The sequence below is a fragment of the Quercus lobata genome, chromosome 11 (assembly GCF_001633185.2).
Source record: "Quercus lobata isolate SW786 chromosome 11, ValleyOak3.0 Primary Assembly, whole genome shotgun sequence".
Taxonomy (NCBI): Eukaryota; Viridiplantae; Streptophyta; class Magnoliopsida; order Fagales; family Fagaceae; genus Quercus; species Quercus lobata.
Window position 1 is genome coordinate 33,643,978 of NC_044914.1, and position 23,125 is coordinate 33,667,102.

The window sequence follows — 23,125 nt, forward strand, 5'->3', positions numbered from 1 at the left end:
GCGTTTCTCTCAGTCCGAGATCTTCCTATCCCTTAAAAGGGATCTCGCAATGGTAAGTGATCCTTCTACTGTTTCATTAACTCTTTTGATCTCGTTAGATATTTTTAAAGCATTTTGGTTTTGTCTGCAGATTACTCAGCAGGTATTTGTGGCTGAGGAATTCTGCCGAAGTGAACGTAATCGGACTGAGGCCGAGATCCAGGCTCGGACAGAGGTGGAGAAGACCTTGGGGTCCCTTAGGCACGATCACCTTATACTCACGAACGAGTTTAAGGAGTCGGAGCACCGGCGCAAGAGTGCAGAATCTGGTCTGAAGAGCGCCGAGACCCAGGCGGAGGACCAGCGCAAGGAGCTATACTCGACGCAGCTCAACCTTGTCACCGAGAAGCAGGCAGTGCAGGATCTCAAAACTGCCTTGCAAAAGGTCGAGGATGAACTGAGAAGGGTCAAAGAGGAGGCTCAGTTGATCCGAGAGGCTATAGAGGCTGAGAAGAATGCTGCTCGCCAGCTTGGGGCTGAGGAGACGGAGGCCAGGCTATCAGAGGAGGTCCTCGAGGTGTGCAGGGATTACTGCAGTATCTCCTGGGCTCATGCTCTCGATGCTGCAGGAGTTCTTGCGGATTCGGCACTAAGACTGCCCGAGAACATCTTCTACCCTCAGGAGATCCGAGCGAATCCTGATGGTGCCCAAGTGACTTCAGAGCAGGATTTGGCGGCGCCTGATACCGCCCTTGTGCCCGAGCAGAAGGAAGATCCCCCTGTTGAGGCTTAGTCTTTTAGGCTTTCGTTTTTTGTACTCTTTTTTTTTTATGAGAGCCGTCCTGTTTTTCCATTTTTTGTAAGGACCTCTCTTTCCAGTGTACTCGAAATATTAATCTGGAATGTTAGTTTGGCTCTCTATGGATGTATGCCAGTAGCGTTTTACTTTAAATACTTGCAATGATGCAGATATGGCTCTCGATGGATGTGTGCAGCGCATAGAAATGATTTCCTTTAAGCGATAATCTCCCGATCTGACACAAGTAATAGTTTCCCTTAAGTCTGTGGTCCGAAGTGCCATGCAGGACTTAGGTTCTGTTTAGAACTTATGCGATTCTGCTTTTTTGTACTTGGTTTCCCCATAGGCTTGAGTCCGAGGACCATGCAAGACCTTGGTTCTGTCCAAGACTTACGCGATTTTTCTTTTCGTACTTGGTTTCCCCATAGGCTTGAGTCCGAGGACCATGCAAGACCTTGGTTCTGTCCAAGACTTACGCGATTTTTCTTTTCCGTACTTGGTTTCCCCATAGGCTTGAGTCCGAGGACCATGCAAGACCTTGGTTCTGTCCAAGACTTACGCGATTTTTCTTTTCCGTACTTGGTTTCCCCATAGGCTTGAGTCCGAGGACCATGCAAGACCTTGGTTCTGTCCAAGACTTACGCGATTTTTCTTTTCCGTACTTGGTTTCCCCATAGGCTTGAGTCCGAGGACCATGCAAGACCTTGGTTCTGTCCAAGACTTACGCGATTTTTCTTTTTGTACTTGGTTTCCCCATAGGCTTGAGTCCGAGGACCATGCAAGACCTTGGTTCTGTCCAAGACTTACGCGATTTTTCTTTTGTACTTGGTTTCCCCATAGGCTTGAGTCCGAGGACCATGCAAGACCTTGGTTCTGTCCAAGACTTACGCGATTTTTTTTTCGTACTTGGTTTCCCCATAGGCTTGAGTCCGAGGACCATGCAAGACCTTGGTTCTGTCCAAGACTTACGCGATTTTTTTTTGTACTTGGTTTCCCCATAGGCTTGAGTCCGAGGACCATGCAAGACCTTGGTTCTGTCCAAGACTTACGCGATTGTACTTGGTTTCCCCATAGGCTTGAGTCCGAGGACCATGCAAGACCTTGGTTCTGTCCAAGACTTACGCGATTTTTCTTTTCCGTACTTGGTTTCCCCATAGGCTTGAGTCCGAGGACCATGCAAGACCTTGGTTCTGTCCAAGACTTACGCGATTTTTCTTTTTGTACTTGGTTTCCCCATAGGCTTGAGTCCGAGGACCATGCAAGACCTTGGTTCTGTCCAAGACTTACGAGGTCTTTTTAAGTGTTAATTTCCCCTAAGTCTGTGGTCCAAGGAGCCATACAGGACTTAGGTTCTGTTTAAGACTCATAAGAATTGTCATGCAGATCAGCAAGAAGTGGATAGCCAATGAACAAAATGTGGGCGAAGCCATTTTCATTAATAATAATATCTTCTGAGGTTATTTACATTCCATGGTCGAGGCACAGCTTTTTCATCCAAATCTTCTAGATAGTAGGCGCCTATTCCAGCTACAGATGTTATACGGTACGGTCCTTCCCAATTGGGCCCCAACTTGCCCCAAGAGGGGTTTTTTGCGCTGCCAAGGACCTTCCTCATCACGAGATCGCCGGGACCGAGGGGTCGTAGCTTGACATTGGCATCGTATCCCTGTCTCAGCTTTTGGTGATAATAGGCCATATGAATCGTTGCTTTTTCCCTTCTTTCCTCGGCTAAGTCTAGATTTCTTTCCAACGACTCATCGTTACCGTCCGGAGTAAACGAAGCAGATCTCAGCGTAGGAAAGTTGTTCTCAATTGGGAGTACAGCCTCTGCCCCATAAGTCAATGAAAAGGGGGTCTCACCGGTTGACCGCCGTGGCGTTGTCCGATAGGTCCATAGAACGTGCGGGAGCTCTTCTATCCATCTTCCCTTTGCCTCATCTAGCCTTTTCTTTAGTCTGTTCACTATGACCTTGTTCACGGCCTCCACCTGCCCATTTCCCTGGGGATATGCAGGGGTGGAATATCGGTTAATGATTCCAAGCTCGTGACAGTACTTTCTAAAGCTTTTACTGTCGAATTGAAGACCATTGTTGGAAATGAGTGTACGCGGGATTCCGAAGCGGGTGATAATGTTCTTCCAGATGAATTTCTGGGCATCCACATCCCTAATGTTGGCCAAAGGCTCAGCCTCCACCCATTTAGTGAAGTAATCGGTCCCGACTATGACGTATCGCTTGTTCCCCGCGGCTTTAGGAAAAGGTCCGACAATATCGAGACCCCACTGCGCGAACGGCCACGGGCTAGAGAGGGGGTTGAGAACCCCTCCGGGTTGGTGAATATTCGGAGCAAATCTCTGGCACTGATCGCACTTCTTGGCGTACTCCTGGGCCTCCCTTTGCATGTTCGGCCACCAGTATCCTTGGGTGAGTGCCCTATGCGCCAGCGACCTTCCTCCGGTGTGACTTCCACAAGTTCCTTCATGCAACTCCTCAAGCAGAGACTCGGACTCTTCTGGATGTACACAGAGTAGGTACGGTCCAGAATAGGAGCGCCGATATAATTGGTGGTCCTCGGATAGCCAGAACCGAGGAGCATTCCTCCGTATCTTATCGGCTTCCAGCTTTTCTTCCGGCAAGACGTCACTCTGAAGGAAGTTCTTTATGGGATCCATCCAGCAGTGACTCTTTCTGATCTGATGGACTCTGGCCGGATTTCCGCTGATAGGGCTTGCCCGGGCTAAGTCTTCAACCAGGATCATTCGCGGCAGATTGTGTGCTGAGGACGTGGCGAGTGTGGCCAGTGAGTCTGCATGGGTGTTTACACTCCTGGAGATGTGCGTCAGATTGAAAGATTCAAAATTCGTCTGTAGCCGCTTGACTTGTCCCAGATACTCTTGCATCCTGGTATCTCGAGCTTCCAGCTCACCCATCACTTGTCCGACCACTAGTCTGGAGTCCGAGAATACTTCTATTACTGTGCCGCCCAATCTGTGAACCATCGTCATCCCTTGAAGTAAGGCTTCGTATTCGGCTTCATTGTTCGTGGCCGAGAACCCGAGCCTCAAAGATTTTTCAATAGCAGCACCGTCCGGGGATATTATAACTATCCCAACTCCTGACCCTCTTTGGTTAGCCGCCCCATCCACGTAGACCTTCCATGGCCTGGTCTCGACTGCTGAAATCACGCCAACCGACTTCTCATCCAATGCTTTCTTCTCAGTCATTGTTTCTAAAGAGGGCTCAGCAAACTCTGCCACCAAGTCAGCGAGGACCTGTCCCTTGACAGAGGATCTGGGCATATATTTGATGTCAAAGGCTCCCAGGAGCGCACTCCACATGGCGATCCTGCCTGTATAGTCAACGCTGCGAAGAACTGCTCGAAGGGGAAGCTGAGTTAAAACGATGACCGTATGCGCCTGAAAGTAATGAGGGAGCTTACGGGTCGCATGCACTATCGCCAGGATTGCCTTTTCCAAAGGAAGGTACCGTACCTCGGCTTCGTGCAATGATTTGCTCACATAGTAAACCGGCCGCTGCACCCCATTGTCGTCCCGTATCAGCACCAAGCTCACAGCATGGGGAGCTACGGCAATATATGCAAACAGCACCTCATCTGCCTCAGGGCTGGACATGATGGGTGGTCGAGACAGGTAGTCCTTAAGCTGCTGGAAAGCCTGAGCGCAATCCTCCGACCATTCAAACCCTTTCCATTTGTTTATCAGGAGGTAAAAAGGCCGACATCGATCCGCCGATCGTGATATGAACCGGTTTAGTGCTGCAATCATGCCAGTGAGCTTCTGCACTTCCTTCGGATTCCGAGGAACCTGTAGGCTGTTAATGGCTTTGATCTGGTCGGGACTTACTTCTATTCCCCTGTGAGTGACCATGTACCCTAAGAATTTCCCAGACCCGACCCCAAATGAGCATTTGGAAGCATTCAGCCGCAACCGGTGCTTTCTTAAGATAGCGAAGATCGCTCCGAGGTCACTCACGTGCTCGGAAACCCTTTTGCTCTTCACAACCATGTCGTCTATATAAATCTCAATGATCTTGCCCAGCTGTGGCTCGAACATCCGAGTCATCATCCTTTGATATGTTGAGCCTGCGTTCTTCAGCCCAAACGGCATCACCTTATAATGATAGTTTCCGATGGGCGTCATGAAAGCCGTTTTTTCTTGGTCGTCAGGCGCAAGGGGTATCTGATGATAGCCTTGAAAGGCGTCCAGGAAGCTCATTCGAGGGTGGCCCACGGTTGCATCCACCAATCGGTCGATTCGGGGTAGGGGGAATGGGTCTTTCGGGCATGCCTTGTTCAGGTCCGTGAAGTCCACACAGACCCTCCACTTCCCTGTCTTCTTTCTTACCACCACTGTGTTCGCCAACCATTCGGGGTAAAAGACCTCTTTGATAGCCCCTGCCCTTTTTGATTTCGCCACCTCGTCCCTTACGGCACTGGCGTGTTCCTTCGAAGGACGTCGAGGCGGCTGTTTCTTTGGAGTTGAAGAGGGGTTGACGTTCAGGTGGTGACAAATAAAGCTGGGATCAACTCCCGGGGCGTCGTAGGCGTCCCACGCGAACACGTCGACATTCTCTCTGAGAAATCCGACCAACTCCTCTTTTTCCTGGGAAGGTAATTCAGAGCCGACCTGAAAGAACTTCTCAGGGTCGTCATTGACAGCAATCCTATCCAGACCTTCGCACCTTATCTCCTCGGCCAGCCCCTCGCCTTGGCTCGCCGAGGGAGTTGGTTGCTATAAGCTCTCCGGGACCGAGGACTTGATTGGGGGCTGATGTAAAACGGCGGCCACCATACACTTCCTAGCCACGGCTTGATCTCCTCGGAGCTCTTCCACTTGTCCTCGGGAGGGGTATTTCACTTTTTGGTGAAGTGTGGAGGTCACGGCCTCCAGGGCATGGATCCACGGCCTTGCCATTATCGTAGTGTAAGGCGAATAAGCGTCAACCACAATAAAATTTACCTCCACTATCTCCGCCCCAGTCTGTACGGGCAGTCGGATCTGCCCTTTTGGCGTGACCATCCTTCCCTCAAAACTGAGAAGAGGGGAGTCATAAGCGGCCAAATCTTCTGGCTTCAGGTTCAGCCCCTTGTATAGGTCGGGGTACATTATCTCTACCGCGCTTCCCGAATCCACCATTACCCTCTTCACGTCGAAGCCCCCGATCCTCAGCGTGACCACCAAGGCATCATCGTGGGGTTGAATAGTTCCTCTCTTATCTTCGTCCGAGAAACCCAGTACCAGAGAGCTTCCCTTTCTTGACCTTTTGGGCTCTCCTTGCCTACCCTCAGGGGGGAACCGATCAACAACTAACACCCTGGGAGTGGGTGGCCCCGTCCTTCCTGGTGCAGCAAGGATGACATGTATCGTCCCGGTGGGGGGTCCCAAGGACACGTCCTTTCGGGGCTCTTGTGTTGTTTGGCCGGGATGGCCACTTGACGGGTGCAGTAGGTGACGTAGCTTTCCTTCTCGGACCAACTGATCTAGGTGATTCCATAGATTCCTGCAGTCCTCAGTAGTATGCCCATGATCCTGATGATAGTGGCAGTACAGGTTCCGGTTACGCCTGGAAGAGTCTCCGGCCATCTTTCCTGGCCACCTGAAGTAGGGCTCATTCCGTACTTTCTCCAACACTTGTTGTACTGGCTCCCTGAATATGGCATTCACTACCTGCGGGTTGCTCTGGCCCGCCTGTCGCGAAAAATCTCTCCTCGGCTGACCAGGATTGTGCCGTTCCGACCTGAAGTCGTTTGCTTTGGGGGGGATAACTTTATCCTTACCCCTCCCTTGCAGTTGATCTTCCTCCACTCTTTTGTACTTGTTAATCCTATCCCTCAGCTGATCGATGTTGGCAACCGGTTTACCAGTGAGGGATTTCCTCAAGCCATGGTCGGTGGGGAGCCCGCTCTTGAACGTGCTGATAGCGACCGCATCATGGTTGTCATCCAGGTCGTTGTACACCTCCCAGTATCTGTCCGAGTATGCTTTCAGAGTCTCTCCCTCGTGCATGGACAAGGACAGTAGCGAACCGAGGGGCCTGGGGACTCTGGTGCTGGTGATGAAGCGGGTGCAGAAATCCCGAGTGAGCTGCTTGTATGAGCTTACGGAATTTGCCTTTAGGCCATTGAACCACCTCATCGCCATTGATCCCAGGCTGGATGGGAAGATTTTACACATCAGGGCCTCATCTTTCGAGTAGATCGCCATCTTTTGGTTAAACTGGCTCACATGCTCTACCGGGTCCGTTCGACCGCTATAGATGGTGAATGTCGGCTGGTTGAACCGTCGAGGCAGCTTAGCCCCTTCAATTCTATACGTGAAGGGGGATCTTGAGACCTGGTCCAACGCCTTCTTCATGGCATCGTTTCCCGAGCCCCTGCTGGATGTGCTCTCATACTTCCGCACGTGGCGCGGTTCCTTTACGTAGGAAAAGGTTTCACTTGGGGGGGTCCTTGACCTCCGTCGGTAACTCACATCCTCCGCATTAGAGGACCCGTCTGAGTCTGAAGGAGATCGTTTTCGCTGGGTTCGTCGCAACTTTCTCTTCAGATCATCTATCTCTCTCTGCATGTCCTGGTGACTCTTTCGCCTCTGGGAAGCGTGGCTTCCTATCTGAGTGTGACTCTGGCTTGTCCGGATAGTTTGCACACTTCCCTCACGATCTCCCCTGTGGCCTGGGTTGACGGGGTTATTCTGCCTCGGGGACTCGACGGGTTGTGTCCGTTGGGAGTCGGCCTGGTGAGGATTCCCCTGGTGCGGATTTAGTTCTGCCATGCTTGACCGTTGCGCCTGCTGATGCCCTAGTTCTTCCCACAGACGGCGCCAATTGTGGTTGCACGATTTTCTTGGCCCAAATTCTAATGATCAGGCTTTGACCCAAGACGCAACCCACAATGAATGTTCGTAGAGAATGGGTGAAAGAACTTGGCTTCAGTGAGCCTGTACGGTCGAATGCATGGATAAGGTGGTTGCAGAAGATAAAACGGGGAAGATTTCTCAAGTCTCCTATTCCTTTTCTCTTTAGGTCTTCATACAGTTTTTTCCGTCCTCTTCTTTGGGGGACTGTATTACATTATATAGCTCTCCTTCTTTCATCTAAACCTTACACCTGTTGATCATCTAAGCATCCACTTGAGCGCCTGTCCCATCAGCCGCCCTCACCACTCCCTTTGTGAGTTTCAGAGGCCAAGGCGGTACTGTTCAGGGGTCTTTTCCTCATTAATGCGGCCAAGAGGTTGGTTGGGGCGCAATTAATGTGGTGGTAGCTTTTCGAGGGATATTTTGGATTTTATTCATTTTATATGTCTGGAGGGTGAACTGAATTGGTTGGGGATGGCTCTTGGTCTGGGCTTCGTGGTATCCGAGGAGGAGTTTCTCCTCGGATAGGCTTCTTGGGCGTTGCTGGGATTGAGTAACGCTTCATGTATGGCCTCTCCTCGGAAAGGAAGCTCCTCGGAGGGGCCCGGATTTGGAGTGGCCCATTATTTTTGGGCCGGGCCCCACATAAATAATTTAACAAACCATATTAATTGTTCAATAAAATGGAGAAATTAAAAATAAAAAAGAAATTGCATAATGCATACTACAATAAATGATATTTTCACATAATTTTCTCAAGCTTTGAAGGAAAATAAAATAAAATAAAATGAACACTAGTAATATTAAACTTAATTAGGAAAATTAAATGCATATTTAATTATAATTATTCTTAATTATGTCTTTTATCAATTAACTCAACTGGTAAAATCTTTGATTGTTAAATAAGAGATCTGAAGTTCAATCCTCGCCTACACCAAAAACTGATTGATGTCTTGGTCTAATAATAAAAAACACAATTATTAGAAGCGGATGCCATAGGTTGAAACTCTATCACCAAAAACAAAAACTTATCCCAAAAAAAAAAATTGCAGGGCTGAATCATATCAATCATGACATCCATATTTGATTTTAACAGTCACTTGTAGTGCTTGCATTTATGAATAAAAAGTCATTAATTTATTAGCATAGTGAGCACCAATTTTGATCCAACTCCTTCAGAATAAATTTCACTCTACATTAAAATCAAAGGATGATGAAGATGCATAAAAAGAGAACAATTATTTATTGATTTGTTTTCCATAGATAATGGTTTTTTTTTATTTATAGGAATACGGAGAATAATATTATTAAAACACTTAAAACATTACATCATGGATAAGAGTTTGCTCTAAAGGCAAGGTGTCTCTTCAATCCATGTAATAAAATTAGTAATGCCAAGAGCATGTTTTGCTAACACGTGAGTCGGCCTGTTCCGTTGTCTTTTAACGTGGGAAAATTCCACCCTATTAAAGCCCATGCTGAGATCCAGAATGCCTTGTGTAACTACTGAGACCACGAATAGAGGAGCAGAGGTACCTTTCAGAACTTGGATCATGATCAAGCAGTCACTTTCCACCACAATGTCCCGAATACCGATATCTTGTGCGAATGACAACCCTGCCTCAATAGCCTTGGATTCGGTTTCAATGGCATCCAAGGGCGCATCCAAATTTCTGCACATCACAGCCTCCACCCTACCCAATTTGTCTCTGACAATCACACCCACACCTGCCTTCCCAGTAGCTTTATCTACCACACCATCAAAATTTATTTTAAACAAAAATCTTGGTGGTGGGGACCATGTCATGGCTCTCTGGATGATAGGCTCCAGGTTTGTTTGTGCTATTGTAGCAGCACTATATTCCTCCATATAGGATGCTGCCTAACTAACCAATGCATTACCTAGCTTTCTCTGGGCTCCCATTCTTACTTCATTCCTATGATACCACACTGCCCATGCTAGAAGGACCACCCGTGCCACCATGTCCACATCAACTTGGTCAACCATAACCATCCTCCACATCAGATCATAAAAGGAATTCATAGAAAAAGCTCCACCTGGCAACACTATTTTTGAGCATGTCCACACCTCACGTGCCCTCAAACAACAGATGAAAGTGTGACCTGTTGTTTCAACCTCCAACCTGCAACCATCACAGAGATTGTCTTGCACTGCCTTACGCTTTAGGAGATTTACCTTGGTGGGAAGTATGTCGCGGCATGCTCGCCATGCGAAGTGTCTAGTCTTGTGTGGGAGTGGAAGGGCCCATAACCTTTTCCAAAACTGCTAACTTGGACCCATATCTGAGCTAGTGCCACTGTTAAGGTCTGAAGAAAGTCTCATTGCCACTGTATAAGCACTATGAACACTAAACTTTCCATTTGATGTTTCGGCCCACACAAGCTTATCCTCCAGAAAATGGGAGCTCAATGGTATGCTTTGTATAATGTCAACCTCATACGGAAGGAATAAGGCAGCTAAGACTTCTGTTTTCCACCGAACATTTTCATGGTCTATGAGCTCCCCCACTAGTGTATCCAGGTGCAGAAATGACCTAGGAGAAGCCATTTTGTGAGTTGGGGTTGAAGGCAACAACTTGTCACCCCATATTCAAATGCTATTACTATTGCCAACCCTCCATTTGATCCCCTCCCTAACTATGTGTTGAGCAGCCATGATACTTCGCCATGTATATGACGAGTTATTTCCCATAGACACTTCAATGAACTCACATCTGGGAAAGTATTTGGCCTTGAGTACCCTGTAAACCAAGGATGAGTGATCCGTTTGCAGTCGCCACCCTTGCTTGGCTAATATGGCCAAGTTGAATTGTTTCATCTTCTTGAATTCCTCCACTTGATTTTGGTTCGCACATTTTCTCCCAGTTTAGCCAGGCAATCTTCTTCTCTTATGCTTTTTGGCCCCACCAAAAATTCTTTATCATACTGGTAAGGTCGTCACACATAGAGTCTGGAATTTTGAAACAGCTCATCGTGTATGTAGGGATTGCTTGTGCCACTGCCTTGATCAGGACCTCCTTACCCGCCTTAGATAAATCTTCTCCTTCCAGTCTGCTAGCTTCTTGCCCATTTTTTCCTTTATGTCGTTGAAAGAGTTCCGTTTATTCCTGTTCACCAAGGAAGGTAAGCCTAAATATTTCTCATGCTATTTGATCACTTGTGCTTTGAATCTCCCTTTTATTTCTTCCTTGATAGTGGTAGGGGTGTTGCTGCTGAAAAAGAGGGAGGTTTTTGCTCTATTCAGTTGTTGACCCGAGGCTTCCTCGTACACTCGTAAGACCTTCTGAAGTACATCGCATTCTTCAAAGGATGCTTTACAAAATATGAGGCTGTCATCTACAAAAAATAGATGAGATAAAATGGGACCCCCACAGCACACCAACACTCCTTTCATGTCGCCACTAGCCCATAGATAATGTTGGTGTGGCTTAAATTAATAGATAGTGCATAATCTACAATGCACCTAGCACATGGAATCAAACTTTTCTGGATTAGCTTTAGCTGAATTTTTATTGTTCCTTTTGTGTTAGAAAGGTTCAATGCACTACCACTGGCCATTTTAAAGTGTGTTTAAAGTTATACTCAAATTCAAATGAAGAGTAAAACTAAAAGTGTAATGTTTAAAGTGTCGTATACAAACACAGTAGGTTGTCTAATGTACTTTATGGTGAGTACTAGGCCTGATTTTTCTCATGCAATAAGTGTGATTAGTAGGAATATGGAAGATCCATGAAAAAGAGCATGAGAAACGTAGTAAAATAGATATTCGAATATGTTATAGACACTTGTGAACAATGTATCCTCTAAGATCAGAGAGCTTGTGCAAATTCGACATTAAAAAAAAAAATAAATAAATAAAAATTAAAAGAACCAAGTAGTACTTAACATCTTCAAAAATTGGGTGGGAATTTAGGTACAAGTTCTAATGTGTTGCATTGATCAATGCAACACAATTAGTATTATCACACTTATAAGCACAATTATATTCAACTGTGTGTTGCATCAATGCAATCACATGGTTGAATTTAATTGGGCAACATGACCAAATTTAGGCTTAAGCCTTTTCTTAAGAGCGCCCCCCCCCCCCCCCCTTCCCAATAAGAAAAAAGGCCACAAAATTAAGGGCTAATTAGTTTTATTGAAAATTTAAGGGTTAGAAGATAATAAAATTTTATAAGACAAAGATAACAGTGAAGATAATCACAATGATGTTAAAACATGTTATATAAAAAATAAAATAAAAAACCTTCTCAAAAAAATGTTATATAAAAATAATTTTTATATAAAGAGACTAGATTATTTTCACATACCTTAAGAGAGAATGTTATGTCCAGCATAACCTGTCACCCTAATCCTTAAAAATTACCATTGTTCTTCTTCTTCTTCTTTTGAGTTGAGTTTGTAGTGTGCAAGTTGTTACTAGTTCTAATTTGAACCCACACTGAAATTACTTTTTTATCCATCATTAACCATCTACTACTTAAGATTTGTTGTGAATGTGTTGTGGACATAACAATAACATTTCTCAATTATATAACACATAAATACAATGATAGATTGTGTTACGTGCAAAAGAAGTGGATTTTTTTTTTTTTTTTTTTTTTTGTTGCGGATGTTAAAACTCTATTTGCTACATAATATTAATTTGGATTAGAATAATCTGTTGCATAATATTAGGATTTTGGGGGGGGGGGGGGATGGAATATTAGGATTAATTGCATATGTATTTGTATTTTCTATACTATTTATAAGATGATTCTCCGCTTTGAACTGGACTTTTATGTAATTCAGAAATACCTCTAAACCTTAGGTTTAACAGGGAAAATCCTTGAGGATAACCCAATAAAAATATATCTCCAACTCTACTTAAAATGCTTACAAAATAAGATACCCTCCTACTAATTCATGTCTTTAAAACAAACTTATCTAATTTTTTTTTTTATTTAAATTATGACACTAGACCAAAAAAAAAAAAAAAAAAAAAAAAAAAAAAACCTCATCGTTGGCTTTTATGAGAGGTTTAGTAGATAATGCCTAATAATATTGCCCAATTTGTCTTGATGACACGATAGCCACTTCACAAGTATGAAGTGTCACATTCTAAGTGGTTGCTTCCACGTGATTGCATAAGGATGGTTATCTAGGTGGACAAATGGGTGAGGAAGAGAAAATCCTTACCAAATAGCAAAAACCATTGGACATTAAAAAAAAAAAAAAAAAAAAAAGGAGTTTGTGGACCAAATAGTAATCTTGTCTTTTTGAACTTTTTGGGATGAATCTACACCGGGCAAGTTGAAAAAGACACAAAGTAATAGTGCGCATGTGAAGAGTCTAATAATAAAATAAGAGAATTTAATCATTTGACTAGGTTGCAACGGCTAGTAAAGCTATTCTTTGAGTTTTATTAAGATAAGTTGTTCCTAAAATGCAGGAATTATCTTGTATAAAATGAATAATAGTTTATTTGAATAAAATCCAAAAATTTATTTATGCAAAATAATTTGTTGAGGTCAAGGATTCCCTAGTCCATCACAATTTATTTTTAGTGTTTATTCTTTTGATGCACAATGTAGGGACACGATTCCTTTGCGGCCCACTAACATTTTTGGGCTCACACAATAAAGGTCCCTCACAATATGATTTGTAGAGAGTGGGTTTGAAAAGCTGGCCGCTGGTCACTGGGCGGTGTTCCGGGCTCGAGTTTAGAGGAATTCATGCAGAAAAAGGAATTGGGCTTGAACATTTAAGCCCTAAGACGTCGTAGTCAAAGGGATGGGACTCCTCGGAGTTGATCCGAGGACCATTAGGGTCTCACTCCGGTTACCCATTGATGGACTTCTTCCGTGAAGTCCGGTGTTGTTGAGACGTTCTCCCCCCCTGTCACCTTTTCTTTTTCTGGGAAATGGAATGGCCCCCTCTAGACTTCACTTACTTCCTTATTTTATACTAGCTTGCGTTCGTTGTCCTTCGTCCACGTGTAGGGTCAATCTTTACAAACACTGACATTTGTCCCATCAGTCCAATCCCGGAATTGTTGGGGATGGTTTGATAAAGCTGCAGAGTACGGCTCTGTCAGGCGCTGGGTCTTATCTTGAAGGGTAGTAAGGATAACTTCCCCAAGGTATTTTGGATCTTACAAATTCGCCCCTACGCCAGTTTTACCCCTTTGTTCCGGTGGGATTATGGATATGCCGAGGACTAAACTGTCCTCGGCTGCTTCCCAAAAATTATTTCGTGCTCGGCATTGTAGAGTTTGGGCCACAGCTCTCCTCGGATTGGGCCTTCAGAATCTCTAAGGGCAAATGGGCCTGGTCCACGAATTGTCGGGCCCCACACACAACATTTTCATTATTTTTAATAATTAATTAATTATCTTTTATAAGATTTTTATTTTTATTTTTTTGGTACTCACATCTATTGTGGTTTGTGAAGATTATAAAGGAGAAATCTTGTTCTAAAATAAAAATAAATAAATAACCAAAAAAAAAAAAGTTATCTTACCAAATCTTTATTTATTTATTGTTTAATGGAGAAAATTTTGGTGTACCTAACGTTGCACAACCGTAGTCCATACTCCATAGAGACAGAAATAGTATTTTGAGAGTCTGAGACACGTCTGTCTCGTACAAATCCTGCTCCTTTGTTGCTTGTCCAATGAAACAGTGCCAGCCTTACATGTATGAGTACGAACTTCAATAATATTTGGACAATTTCAATTTTTGACATATAAATGACGCATCCTAGTAAACCAAAGATTTTCTGCATCCTTGACCCTTTCATGCCGCCTCATTTAATCATTTTGTCTGCTTTTTTTTTTTTTTTTTTAATTATTATAGAAAGTATAAAAAGATTCATTTGGATCATCAAAATCAAACGGATCCTCCTAATCTTAAATTTGACTAAATTTTAATTTACATATTCAAAATTTGGAATAATTTTAGTTTTGATCCCTAAATTTTTAAAATTTTAATGTGTCCCTAATATTATTTAGTATTTGGGGGAAAAAAAGGTTATTCTACCTACACCAATTAATGAGCTTGCTGTTAAATACTATCGAAAGTTTGCCATGTGTATTAGTTAGTTTAATTAATTATTATTATGCCACATCAATTAGTAACCTAAAAGATATTAACAAATTAGAAAAATAATCTAAAACCAAAAGCAAAATTTAAAATTAAAAAAAAAAAAATCATTTTTAACATTTTCTCTACTTCCAAATGGGTGCTAGGAATCCCATCTAACATCACAACCACTGTACTCTCTATTAACCATCAAGGACGCTTTTACTTAACAATTATCAATATAATACAATTTGAGAATGAAGATGGGAGGGACAAAGTGCTTATTCAAGTATATTATTTAAATAAGTTACATGACAAATTAAAAAAGTCATGTTACTAAAAGTACATGTGAATGGTCTTTTCAATTATTAAAGGTCAGTTTGACATCAGTTTTAAATTTTAGCTTTTAATTTTTTGGCTAAAATGCAAAACACATCCTTTATGCTTGACAAAAATTCATTTCGGTCCTCTAACTTTGTTTTTGCTTATTTCAGTCTTCTAACTTTCAAGTTTATTCAATTAAGTCTTTTCCATCAACTTTTGTTATATGTCGTGATTAATTTCCAATTTTTAAAAATTTTCTTCAAATTTTTAAATTAAAAAATTCAATTAGTGATTGAAAAACATTTTTCAGGATTTTTTTCAAAAATTTTTAACAAAAGTTGACGAAAATGCCTTAATTGAATAAATTTGAAACTTAGAGAACTGAAATGAACGAAAACAAAGTTAAAGGACTGAAATGACTTCTGCTTCACCAAAATTCATTTCAGCTCTCTAACTTTGTTTTTGCTTATTTCAATATTCTAACTTTCAAGTTTTTCAATTAAGTCTTTTCTATTAACTTTTGTTATATGTTGTGATTAATTTTCCAATTTTTAAAATTTTTCTTCAATTTTTTTTATTTTAAAAATTCAATTAATGATTAAAAAATATTTTTCATATTGTTCCTTCAAAAAATTTTAACAAAAGTTGACAAAAATGCCTTAATTAAATAAATCTGAAACTTAAAGAACTGAAATGAATGAAAACAAAGTTAAAAGACTGAAATGAATTCTGAAAAAACTTGGAGAATGTGTTTTACATTTTAGCCTAATTTTTATTTACAATTTTTTAAAACCTCACTTTTCTCGCTTTTTTCAAGGTACAAGTATATTTTAACACACTTTCGTCAAAAAAATTTCAGTAAAAAGTTAGATAAATTATTCCCAGACAGATACTAAAATTTCACACTATTGTATTTTATTCATTAATCATGTCAAATCATACATCACATGCATCCACACTAGATTTTTACAATCAAATTGTAGTGTTTGCACTTGTGAATAAAAATTCACTAATGTGTTTCTATAGAACACCAATTTTAATTAAAGGAAGATGAAGATGATGAATTGATGATGTATAAAAAGTGATTAATTGTTTATAAGTTGCATAAAAATATAAGGCTAAAATGTAAAATTGACCCTCTAAGTTTTACCATTTGTCATTTCAGTCCTATAAGTTTTAGTTTTGTCATTTCAGTCCTCTAAGTTTCAAAGTTTGTCAATTTAGTCTTCCGTTACCTTCTGTCAAGCATTGCCATTTTGAATGATTTTTTTTTTTTTAATTTTTTTATTGAAAAACGTTAATTACCAACAAAAAAAAAAATTTCTTAAATTTGCTATTCAGAACAACAAGAAGACCAAAACTTTTCAGAAACCCAGATTGTCATTAACTCATTATATCAAATACCAAAAAAAAAAAAAAAAACAAACAAACAAACAAAAAAACAGAGCAAAGCTTTTCATTTACATATCAAAATCCAATCTTTTTCTTCATTTCTTTTCCCCCACAGTTCCACACACCAACTGAAACTAAAAAAAAAAAAAAAAACATGGGCATGTACCCTACCTTGATTACGTTGAGAGTGTCAACGATAATAGCAGAAGAGAAAAGCGTTGTCAGCGGCAGAGACAACTTGCTTTCTGAACCCCAAAGTCACCTCTTCAACCTGCTATCCACAGCCTAATCCTGGCTGTCCATCTACATTTGAGAACAATAGTGTTGAAGAGTAAGGTTAAGCATGAAATTTGAAGGTCAAATACGATGATGATAACAAAATCAAATTCGGTTTCAAAGCGAAACAATACAGTCAAGAAGTAAACTTGTTTTACCTAGAATTACACACACCCATTGATCCTTGAACAAAAACCCAGACGATCTCAAAAGCTTTCTACACGACTCGAGAACCTTGTCCCTACTCTCCAAACCCAAATTGTTCAAATCCACCATCCTATTCTTCCTAATCAAAAAGTTGTCCAACGTAAAAATGTTTGGGCTAATAACGTCTTTCAGTGAAATTAAATAATAAAAAAATCATCCAAAACAGTGTTGATTTGGTTACTTAACGGCATTACTTGACAGAATGGGAACGGAAGACTAAATTGACAAACTTTGAAACTTAGGGGCTGAAATGACAAAACTGAAACTTAGAAGACTGAAATGACAAAAGGTAAAACTTAGAGAGTCAGTTTTGCATTTTAGCCAAAATATAACTATATCGTAAAAAATAAAAATTAACTAAAAATATACACACTACTGCTAATGAACAAGACATTATATGTACCGGACAAACTTATCTAGTTAAAGAATATTCGATTCTCATTAAAGTCCAATTCCACTCCATATTTTAAGAAAAAAATGTTTATATATATATATATATATATGTATATATTAAGAGGATTCAGAAAATTAGTTATTATTTTTTTTGTCAAAAATACCCCTAAATTAATTAACCAACAACTTAAAAATGGATTTAAAATATTAAATTGGCAAAAGAAACTTAGTTATTGTTCTTTTGCTGTAAAAAATGCCCCTACCTAAAACTTAAAAATGGGGTCAAAATAGTAAATTGACAAAAATAATAAATTCCTACTTCTATGTTGAAATACCTTCTGGCTTCTAATAAACACCTACTTTTACGTTAATTTAAATTCCTACTTCTACTCTCTAACTCCCTACAAAATAGAATCACTCTTTAGTTAGTTTTAAAACTCCTCAAATCTACAAAACTCACCCCACGTATTCTTTTTTTTTTTTTTTTTTTTTTGTGATTGGAAAAAGTAAAAATCTCAAATTATAATAAATAAAAATTATTAATCTTTACCTAATAATAGAAAAAGCCTCTGAACACGCTCTTACGTGCGCGTGCTCAGAGACTAGTATATATATATATATATATATATGTGGATCTGTAAAAGTTAAAAAGAGACCCATTTTAATTTATCTTGGGGATGTGGATGAAGTAGTGGTGTGATTCTGGAAGCAGTGGAGCACCCCACCAAGGCACCAACCAGGGTTCACCTACCGCACCGCAAACCCCACTGTTGTGCTGAAACGTCAACTTTTCTCATTGGCTTTCATTTTCCATTGTGTGTGTGTCAGTGTGCGTTATATATATGCTTTACTGATTCCTCCATAGCCTCACCCATCCACTCTCTCGCTCCCTCTCTCTCTCTCTTTCTTTCTCATTTTTGTGTTTGAGAAAGAAAGAAATATATGGGTAGCGTTGAGGCACAAAGGACAATAACTGGCTGGGCAGCCACTGACCCTACTGGAATTCTAGCACCTTACACTTACAGTCTCAGGTATCTATTTCAAAACCATGATTTGATTCTCTCATTCTCTAATTTTTGACAAATATGGATATGGTCCACTAATCTCATTTGGGTTTCTCCAAAATCAAACTTTTTTTTTTTTGCAGAGACACTGGCCCAGAAGATGTTTACGTCAAGGTAATCTGCTGTGGAATTTGCCACACTGATCTTCATCAGATCAAGAATGATCTTGGCATGTCCAACTATCCCATGGTTCCTGGGTACATGCAACTAAAACACACCCCCACTTGCTTTTTCTTTATTTATTTTGTATGAGTCCGCTTTTATTTTGGGAAAGTTTTTATAGAGGATTAAAAAAAATTATCAAAATAATTGTTTATTTATTTATTTTTTATAAAAAATTTCTTAAAATAACTTATTAATAAGTGCCTAAAGCACACGTTAATAAACCCCATTTTTTATAGCCATCTTCTAATTCTAGTCATTATTGGCTTCTTATCTTTTGTCTCAGTCTCTTCCCCATTTTGTGCTTGCTTTATTGACTTTTATTGTTGAAAACTGAAACAGGCATGAAGTAGTAGGTGAGGTAGTGGAGGTGGGTTCAGATGTGAGCAAGTTCAGAGCAGGAGACATAGTGGGAGTGGGAGCCATTGTTGGATGCTGCAGAAACTGCCATCCATGCAAAAGGGACATAGAGCAATACTGCAACAAGAAAATTTGGTCCTATAACGATGTTTACACAGATGGCAAACCCACCCAAGGAGGCTTTGCTAGCTCCATGGTTGTGGACCAAAAGTAATTCATACTCAAAACCAAAAACCCTTTCACATCATATCAAAATATTGATCTTTCTTGCAATTAAAGAAAGATATGAATATGCAAAACTCTAAAATCTATTTCTTATGATTTATAGGTTTGTGGTGAAGATACCAGAAGGGATGGACCCAGAACAGGCAGCACCACTATTGTGTGCAGGAGTGACAATTTACAGTCCACTGAGTCACTTTGGGTTGAAGCAGAGTGGGTTGAGAGGAGGGATATTGGGGCTTGGAGGAGTGGGACACATGGGGGTGAAGATAGCCAAGGCCATGGGCCACCATGTGACTGTGATAAGCTCTTCTGATAAGAAAAGAGAGGAGGCATTGGACCATCTTGGCGCTGATGAGTACTTGGTCAGCTCTGATGCCACTAAAATGCAGGAAAAGACTGACACACTGGATTACATCATTGATACTGTGCCTGTGTTTCACCCTCTTGAGCCTTACCTTTCTTTGTTGAAGCTAGATGGGAAGTTGATCTTGATGGGTGTTATTAACACTCCTCTGCAGTTTCTCACTCCAGTGGTTATGCTCGGTAAGCCTCTCTCTCTACTTCAACTGCCTTTAATGCTCTAATAAAGTTAGAAAATTTAGGCAAATTTTGGAAATTTTCATCTGGGTTTCTAATTTCTGAGGATTATGCTATTTTGGTTTGGGGAAAGATTGAATATTTTTGCTGTAATTAATGTTTTTGCTTTTTTGGGGTGGCTGTTTTGTCTCTTACGTACAGACTTTTTCTCTAAGAATTTAATGTCAAAAGACTTTTTCTCTGATTATTACAAAAACTGAAACTATTTGTTGCATTTTATTGTTTCTAATTGTGGGTGAGCTGATTTGTTTGGTTCAATTTGTTCAGGGAGGAAGACAATCACTGGAAGCTTTGTTGGAAGTATTAAGGAAATAGAGGAGATGCTTGACTTCTGCAAAGAGAAGGGCCTGACTTCCATGATTGAAATCATCAAGATGGACTATGTTAACAAAGCCATTGAAAGGCTGGAGAAGAATGATGTTAGATACAGATTCGTAGTGGATGTTGCTGGAAGCAAACTTGATCAGTGAAAACAAAATACACTTGAGAGTGACTAAAAGCCTTTTCTTTTTTCTTTTTTTTCTTTTTTTTGTGCTTCTTTTGTGTGAATTCTGTGTTTTCCCATAATAAGAAGTCAAGATAGTATATCTTAAATATTGATTTGATGTTTGTGTTGTGAATTCTTAAATTATAATGAAATGTAATCGTTTCTCAAAAAAAAAAAAAAAATGAAATGTAATCAATTCTCAAAAAAAAAAGAAAAAAAAAAAGAAATGTAAAGTAATCTTACCCAATACCCAAACAAATATAATTAAATACAATTGTGGTGTTATCTATCATTGGTATGTGCCTATGTGGTCCTAAATGTTTGCCCTGGGGTTAGTAAAGAAATTATGACAACGATAGATACCAAACTTTTTTTTTTTTTTGGAGAAGTCGATAGATACCAAACTTGGATGGAAAAGAATTGTCATAGCCTAGCTAACGTTGCTGTGAGAGGCAGCCTCTATCCAAGTGTAATCATAGATACATAATACCCCTAATCGCTTGACTTCATTGTGATAAAGTACCAACACGTCGGTAGTAGGAAGTGTGAAGTGTGACTCAAACCCAACACGGACCCCAGCCACTAGGCCAATGCATTATCTTTCCATAAATGTTAAAACAAAATTGTATACCGAACAAATAGTTGTTGTTCTCTTATTTAAGTGAACAAAGTTTCTTTGTTTAACATAAACTCTTCAAAGATTTTATATATCTTTTTTTTTGTGAATTTTTAAAATTTAACTGTTGAATTTTATGTTCCTTATATTCTTAACATACATATCAAATTTTGTTCAAATTTAATGTTATTTGTTATTCGATCAATAAGCTTATTTTTTATATATAATTTTAGATCACAAAAACTTAAAATTTTAACAATTATTTGATGATATAGCATTTGATTTTTTATCTTTTTTTTTGCAAACATGAATGATATAATAAGAAAATGAAATCCAACGGTTAGATTTTCAAAATTCACACCCAATATAAAAATATATTATGAGTTTAAAGGGTTTCTCTCCAAACTTTTGTTTTATTTAAAGAAGGTGTCCTTTCATGTGACTTGTCTTGTCTTATCGGAGCTATACATTACAATTTACAAGTGTCATCCATTATTAAAATTTAGATTCACGGTATAATGATGTGAAATGTAAATTTTTTTTTTTTTAAGAAAGGTTTTACTTTTTATGGGAATAAAACTATTTTAGGAAATTTTTTATGGGAAAATAAAAAATTGACTAACTATCTTGACAACTGTGGGGCCCAAACGATTTACGGGCCGGGCCCATCTACCTGGGGAAAATCCGAAGGCCCAAGCCGAGGAGGGCTATGGCCCAAACTCGACCAAATAGCCTATGGACATCGCCGAGGACGGCTCAGTCCTCGGCAGACCCAAAGTTCCCCCTCTGAAAGGAGGGCAGAAACGGTATAGGACCGAAACCAGGACAAAAGATCTAAAATATCCAGGGAAAACTGCTGTTATTGCCATTTAATGCTCTGAACCTGACAGAGCCGCATTCTTTGGCTTTTACAACCATCCCCAACGACTTTGGGGGATAGGCTGATGGGACAAGTATCAATTTTGGAAAGATTGACCCTATACGTGGACGAAGGACAATGAACGCAGGCGAATATAAAAGGAAAAAGAAGTAACCTAAAAGGGGGTTGGGAAAAATGGCTAGAAACCAGAGCCTCCCAGCCCACCTCCAGGAGAAAGACTCCAGGGGTGTAGGAAAGCTTAAGTTCATACGAACACCGCGAAAAACCCACCGCCTATCGAACAAGGCCTAGCCTTTCAAACCCACACTCTACAAATGATATTGTTAGGGGCCTTTTCACGTGCGAACCCGACACTGTTACGGTCCGTCACGAATCGCGTCCTTACAACAACTTATTCAATTTTTTATTAAAAAAAAACTGCTTAAAATGGATGATTAATATGTGCCCTAGCTAAGTGCACAACATTAACAAAATCCAAGAAAGAAATATGATTTAAAGGCTGAAATTAAAATAAAATTTTTAACTTTTTAATCTCAGTCATTAGTTCACTGTTACATGAGTGTTGCACTAAATCCGAATCCCATTACTACTCTCTTTCTCTCTCTGTCTCTCTCTCTCTCAACTATGTCCATTCATTTTATCTTTTTTTTTTTTTTTTTTTTAAAAGAAAAAAAAAAGGACGATAACCCAGGGGAACAAGTTTATGAGAAGGCATGTTGACAACTGCTTCTATCTGTAGGTGTCCTTATGAATCTAGTATTTTCCTAAAAATAATTTCATCATCCTTTTTTTTTTTTTTTTTTGGGTATAAAAGACGATTCTTTAAACGAAAACTAAGGAGCTACAGCACGAACAGGACAAGACCTGTCAAAAAACAAACCATTCAAATCAGCCTCAAAGGCTTCCAAAACGTCCACAGGCGGACTATGAAAAACAGAAAAATCTAAACAATGGGCTGAACCTATTCTAGCCATAACGTCAGCACAACGATTTACTTGCCGGAAACAATGTTTAATCTGGACCTGAAGGAAACAGCTCAAAAGATGTCTGCAATCATCCAATAAAGGAGAAACTACCAAGTTAACATACTCGGGATTAAGCAAAGCAAGAACAAGAGCACTGGAATCGACTTCAACTAATAGGCATTGGATATTAAGGTTGCTGCACAGAACTAAACCATCTCTAAGACCCCACATTTCAGCAACAAAGGCATTTGCTGAACTGATAAACTTAGAGAATCCAGCTAGCCATCTCCCATGCTCATCTCTCATGGTGCCACCACAACCAGCTTGACCATTGCTTCCCAAACTAGAGCCATCAGTGTTAAGTTTCTTCCAACCAATTGGAGGCCTCTCCCAACGAATCCTCTTAATCACATTGCACACAGCTTGTCTAGGAGGAACAGCAT

At 40.4% G+C, this 23,125-nt stretch overlaps 2 protein-coding genes across 2 annotated transcripts; one reads left to right on the plus strand and one right to left on the minus strand.

Moving 5' to 3' along the window:
• Positions 1 to 9,000: 9,000 nt before the first annotated feature.
• On the minus strand, positions 9,001 to 9,522 carry LOC115966746. The gene has a single exon (XM_031085914.1). The coding sequence runs from the start codon at positions 9,520 to 9,522 to the stop codon at positions 9,001 to 9,003; it is 522 nt and encodes a 173-aa protein (XP_030941774.1).
• Positions 9,523 to 18,178: 8,656 nt separating this feature from the next.
• Positions 18,179 to 20,339, plus strand: LOC115968738 (probable cinnamyl alcohol dehydrogenase). Its single transcript, XM_031088232.1, has 5 exons — positions 18,179 to 18,357; positions 18,474 to 18,587; positions 18,895 to 19,122; positions 19,241 to 19,680; positions 20,002 to 20,339. The coding sequence occupies exons 1-5, from the start codon at positions 18,269 to 18,271 to the stop codon at positions 20,202 to 20,204; spliced, it is 1,074 nt and encodes a 357-aa protein (XP_030944092.1). The 5' UTR covers positions 18,179 to 18,268; the 3' UTR covers positions 20,205 to 20,339.
• Positions 20,340 to 23,125: the final 2,786 nt, after the last annotated feature.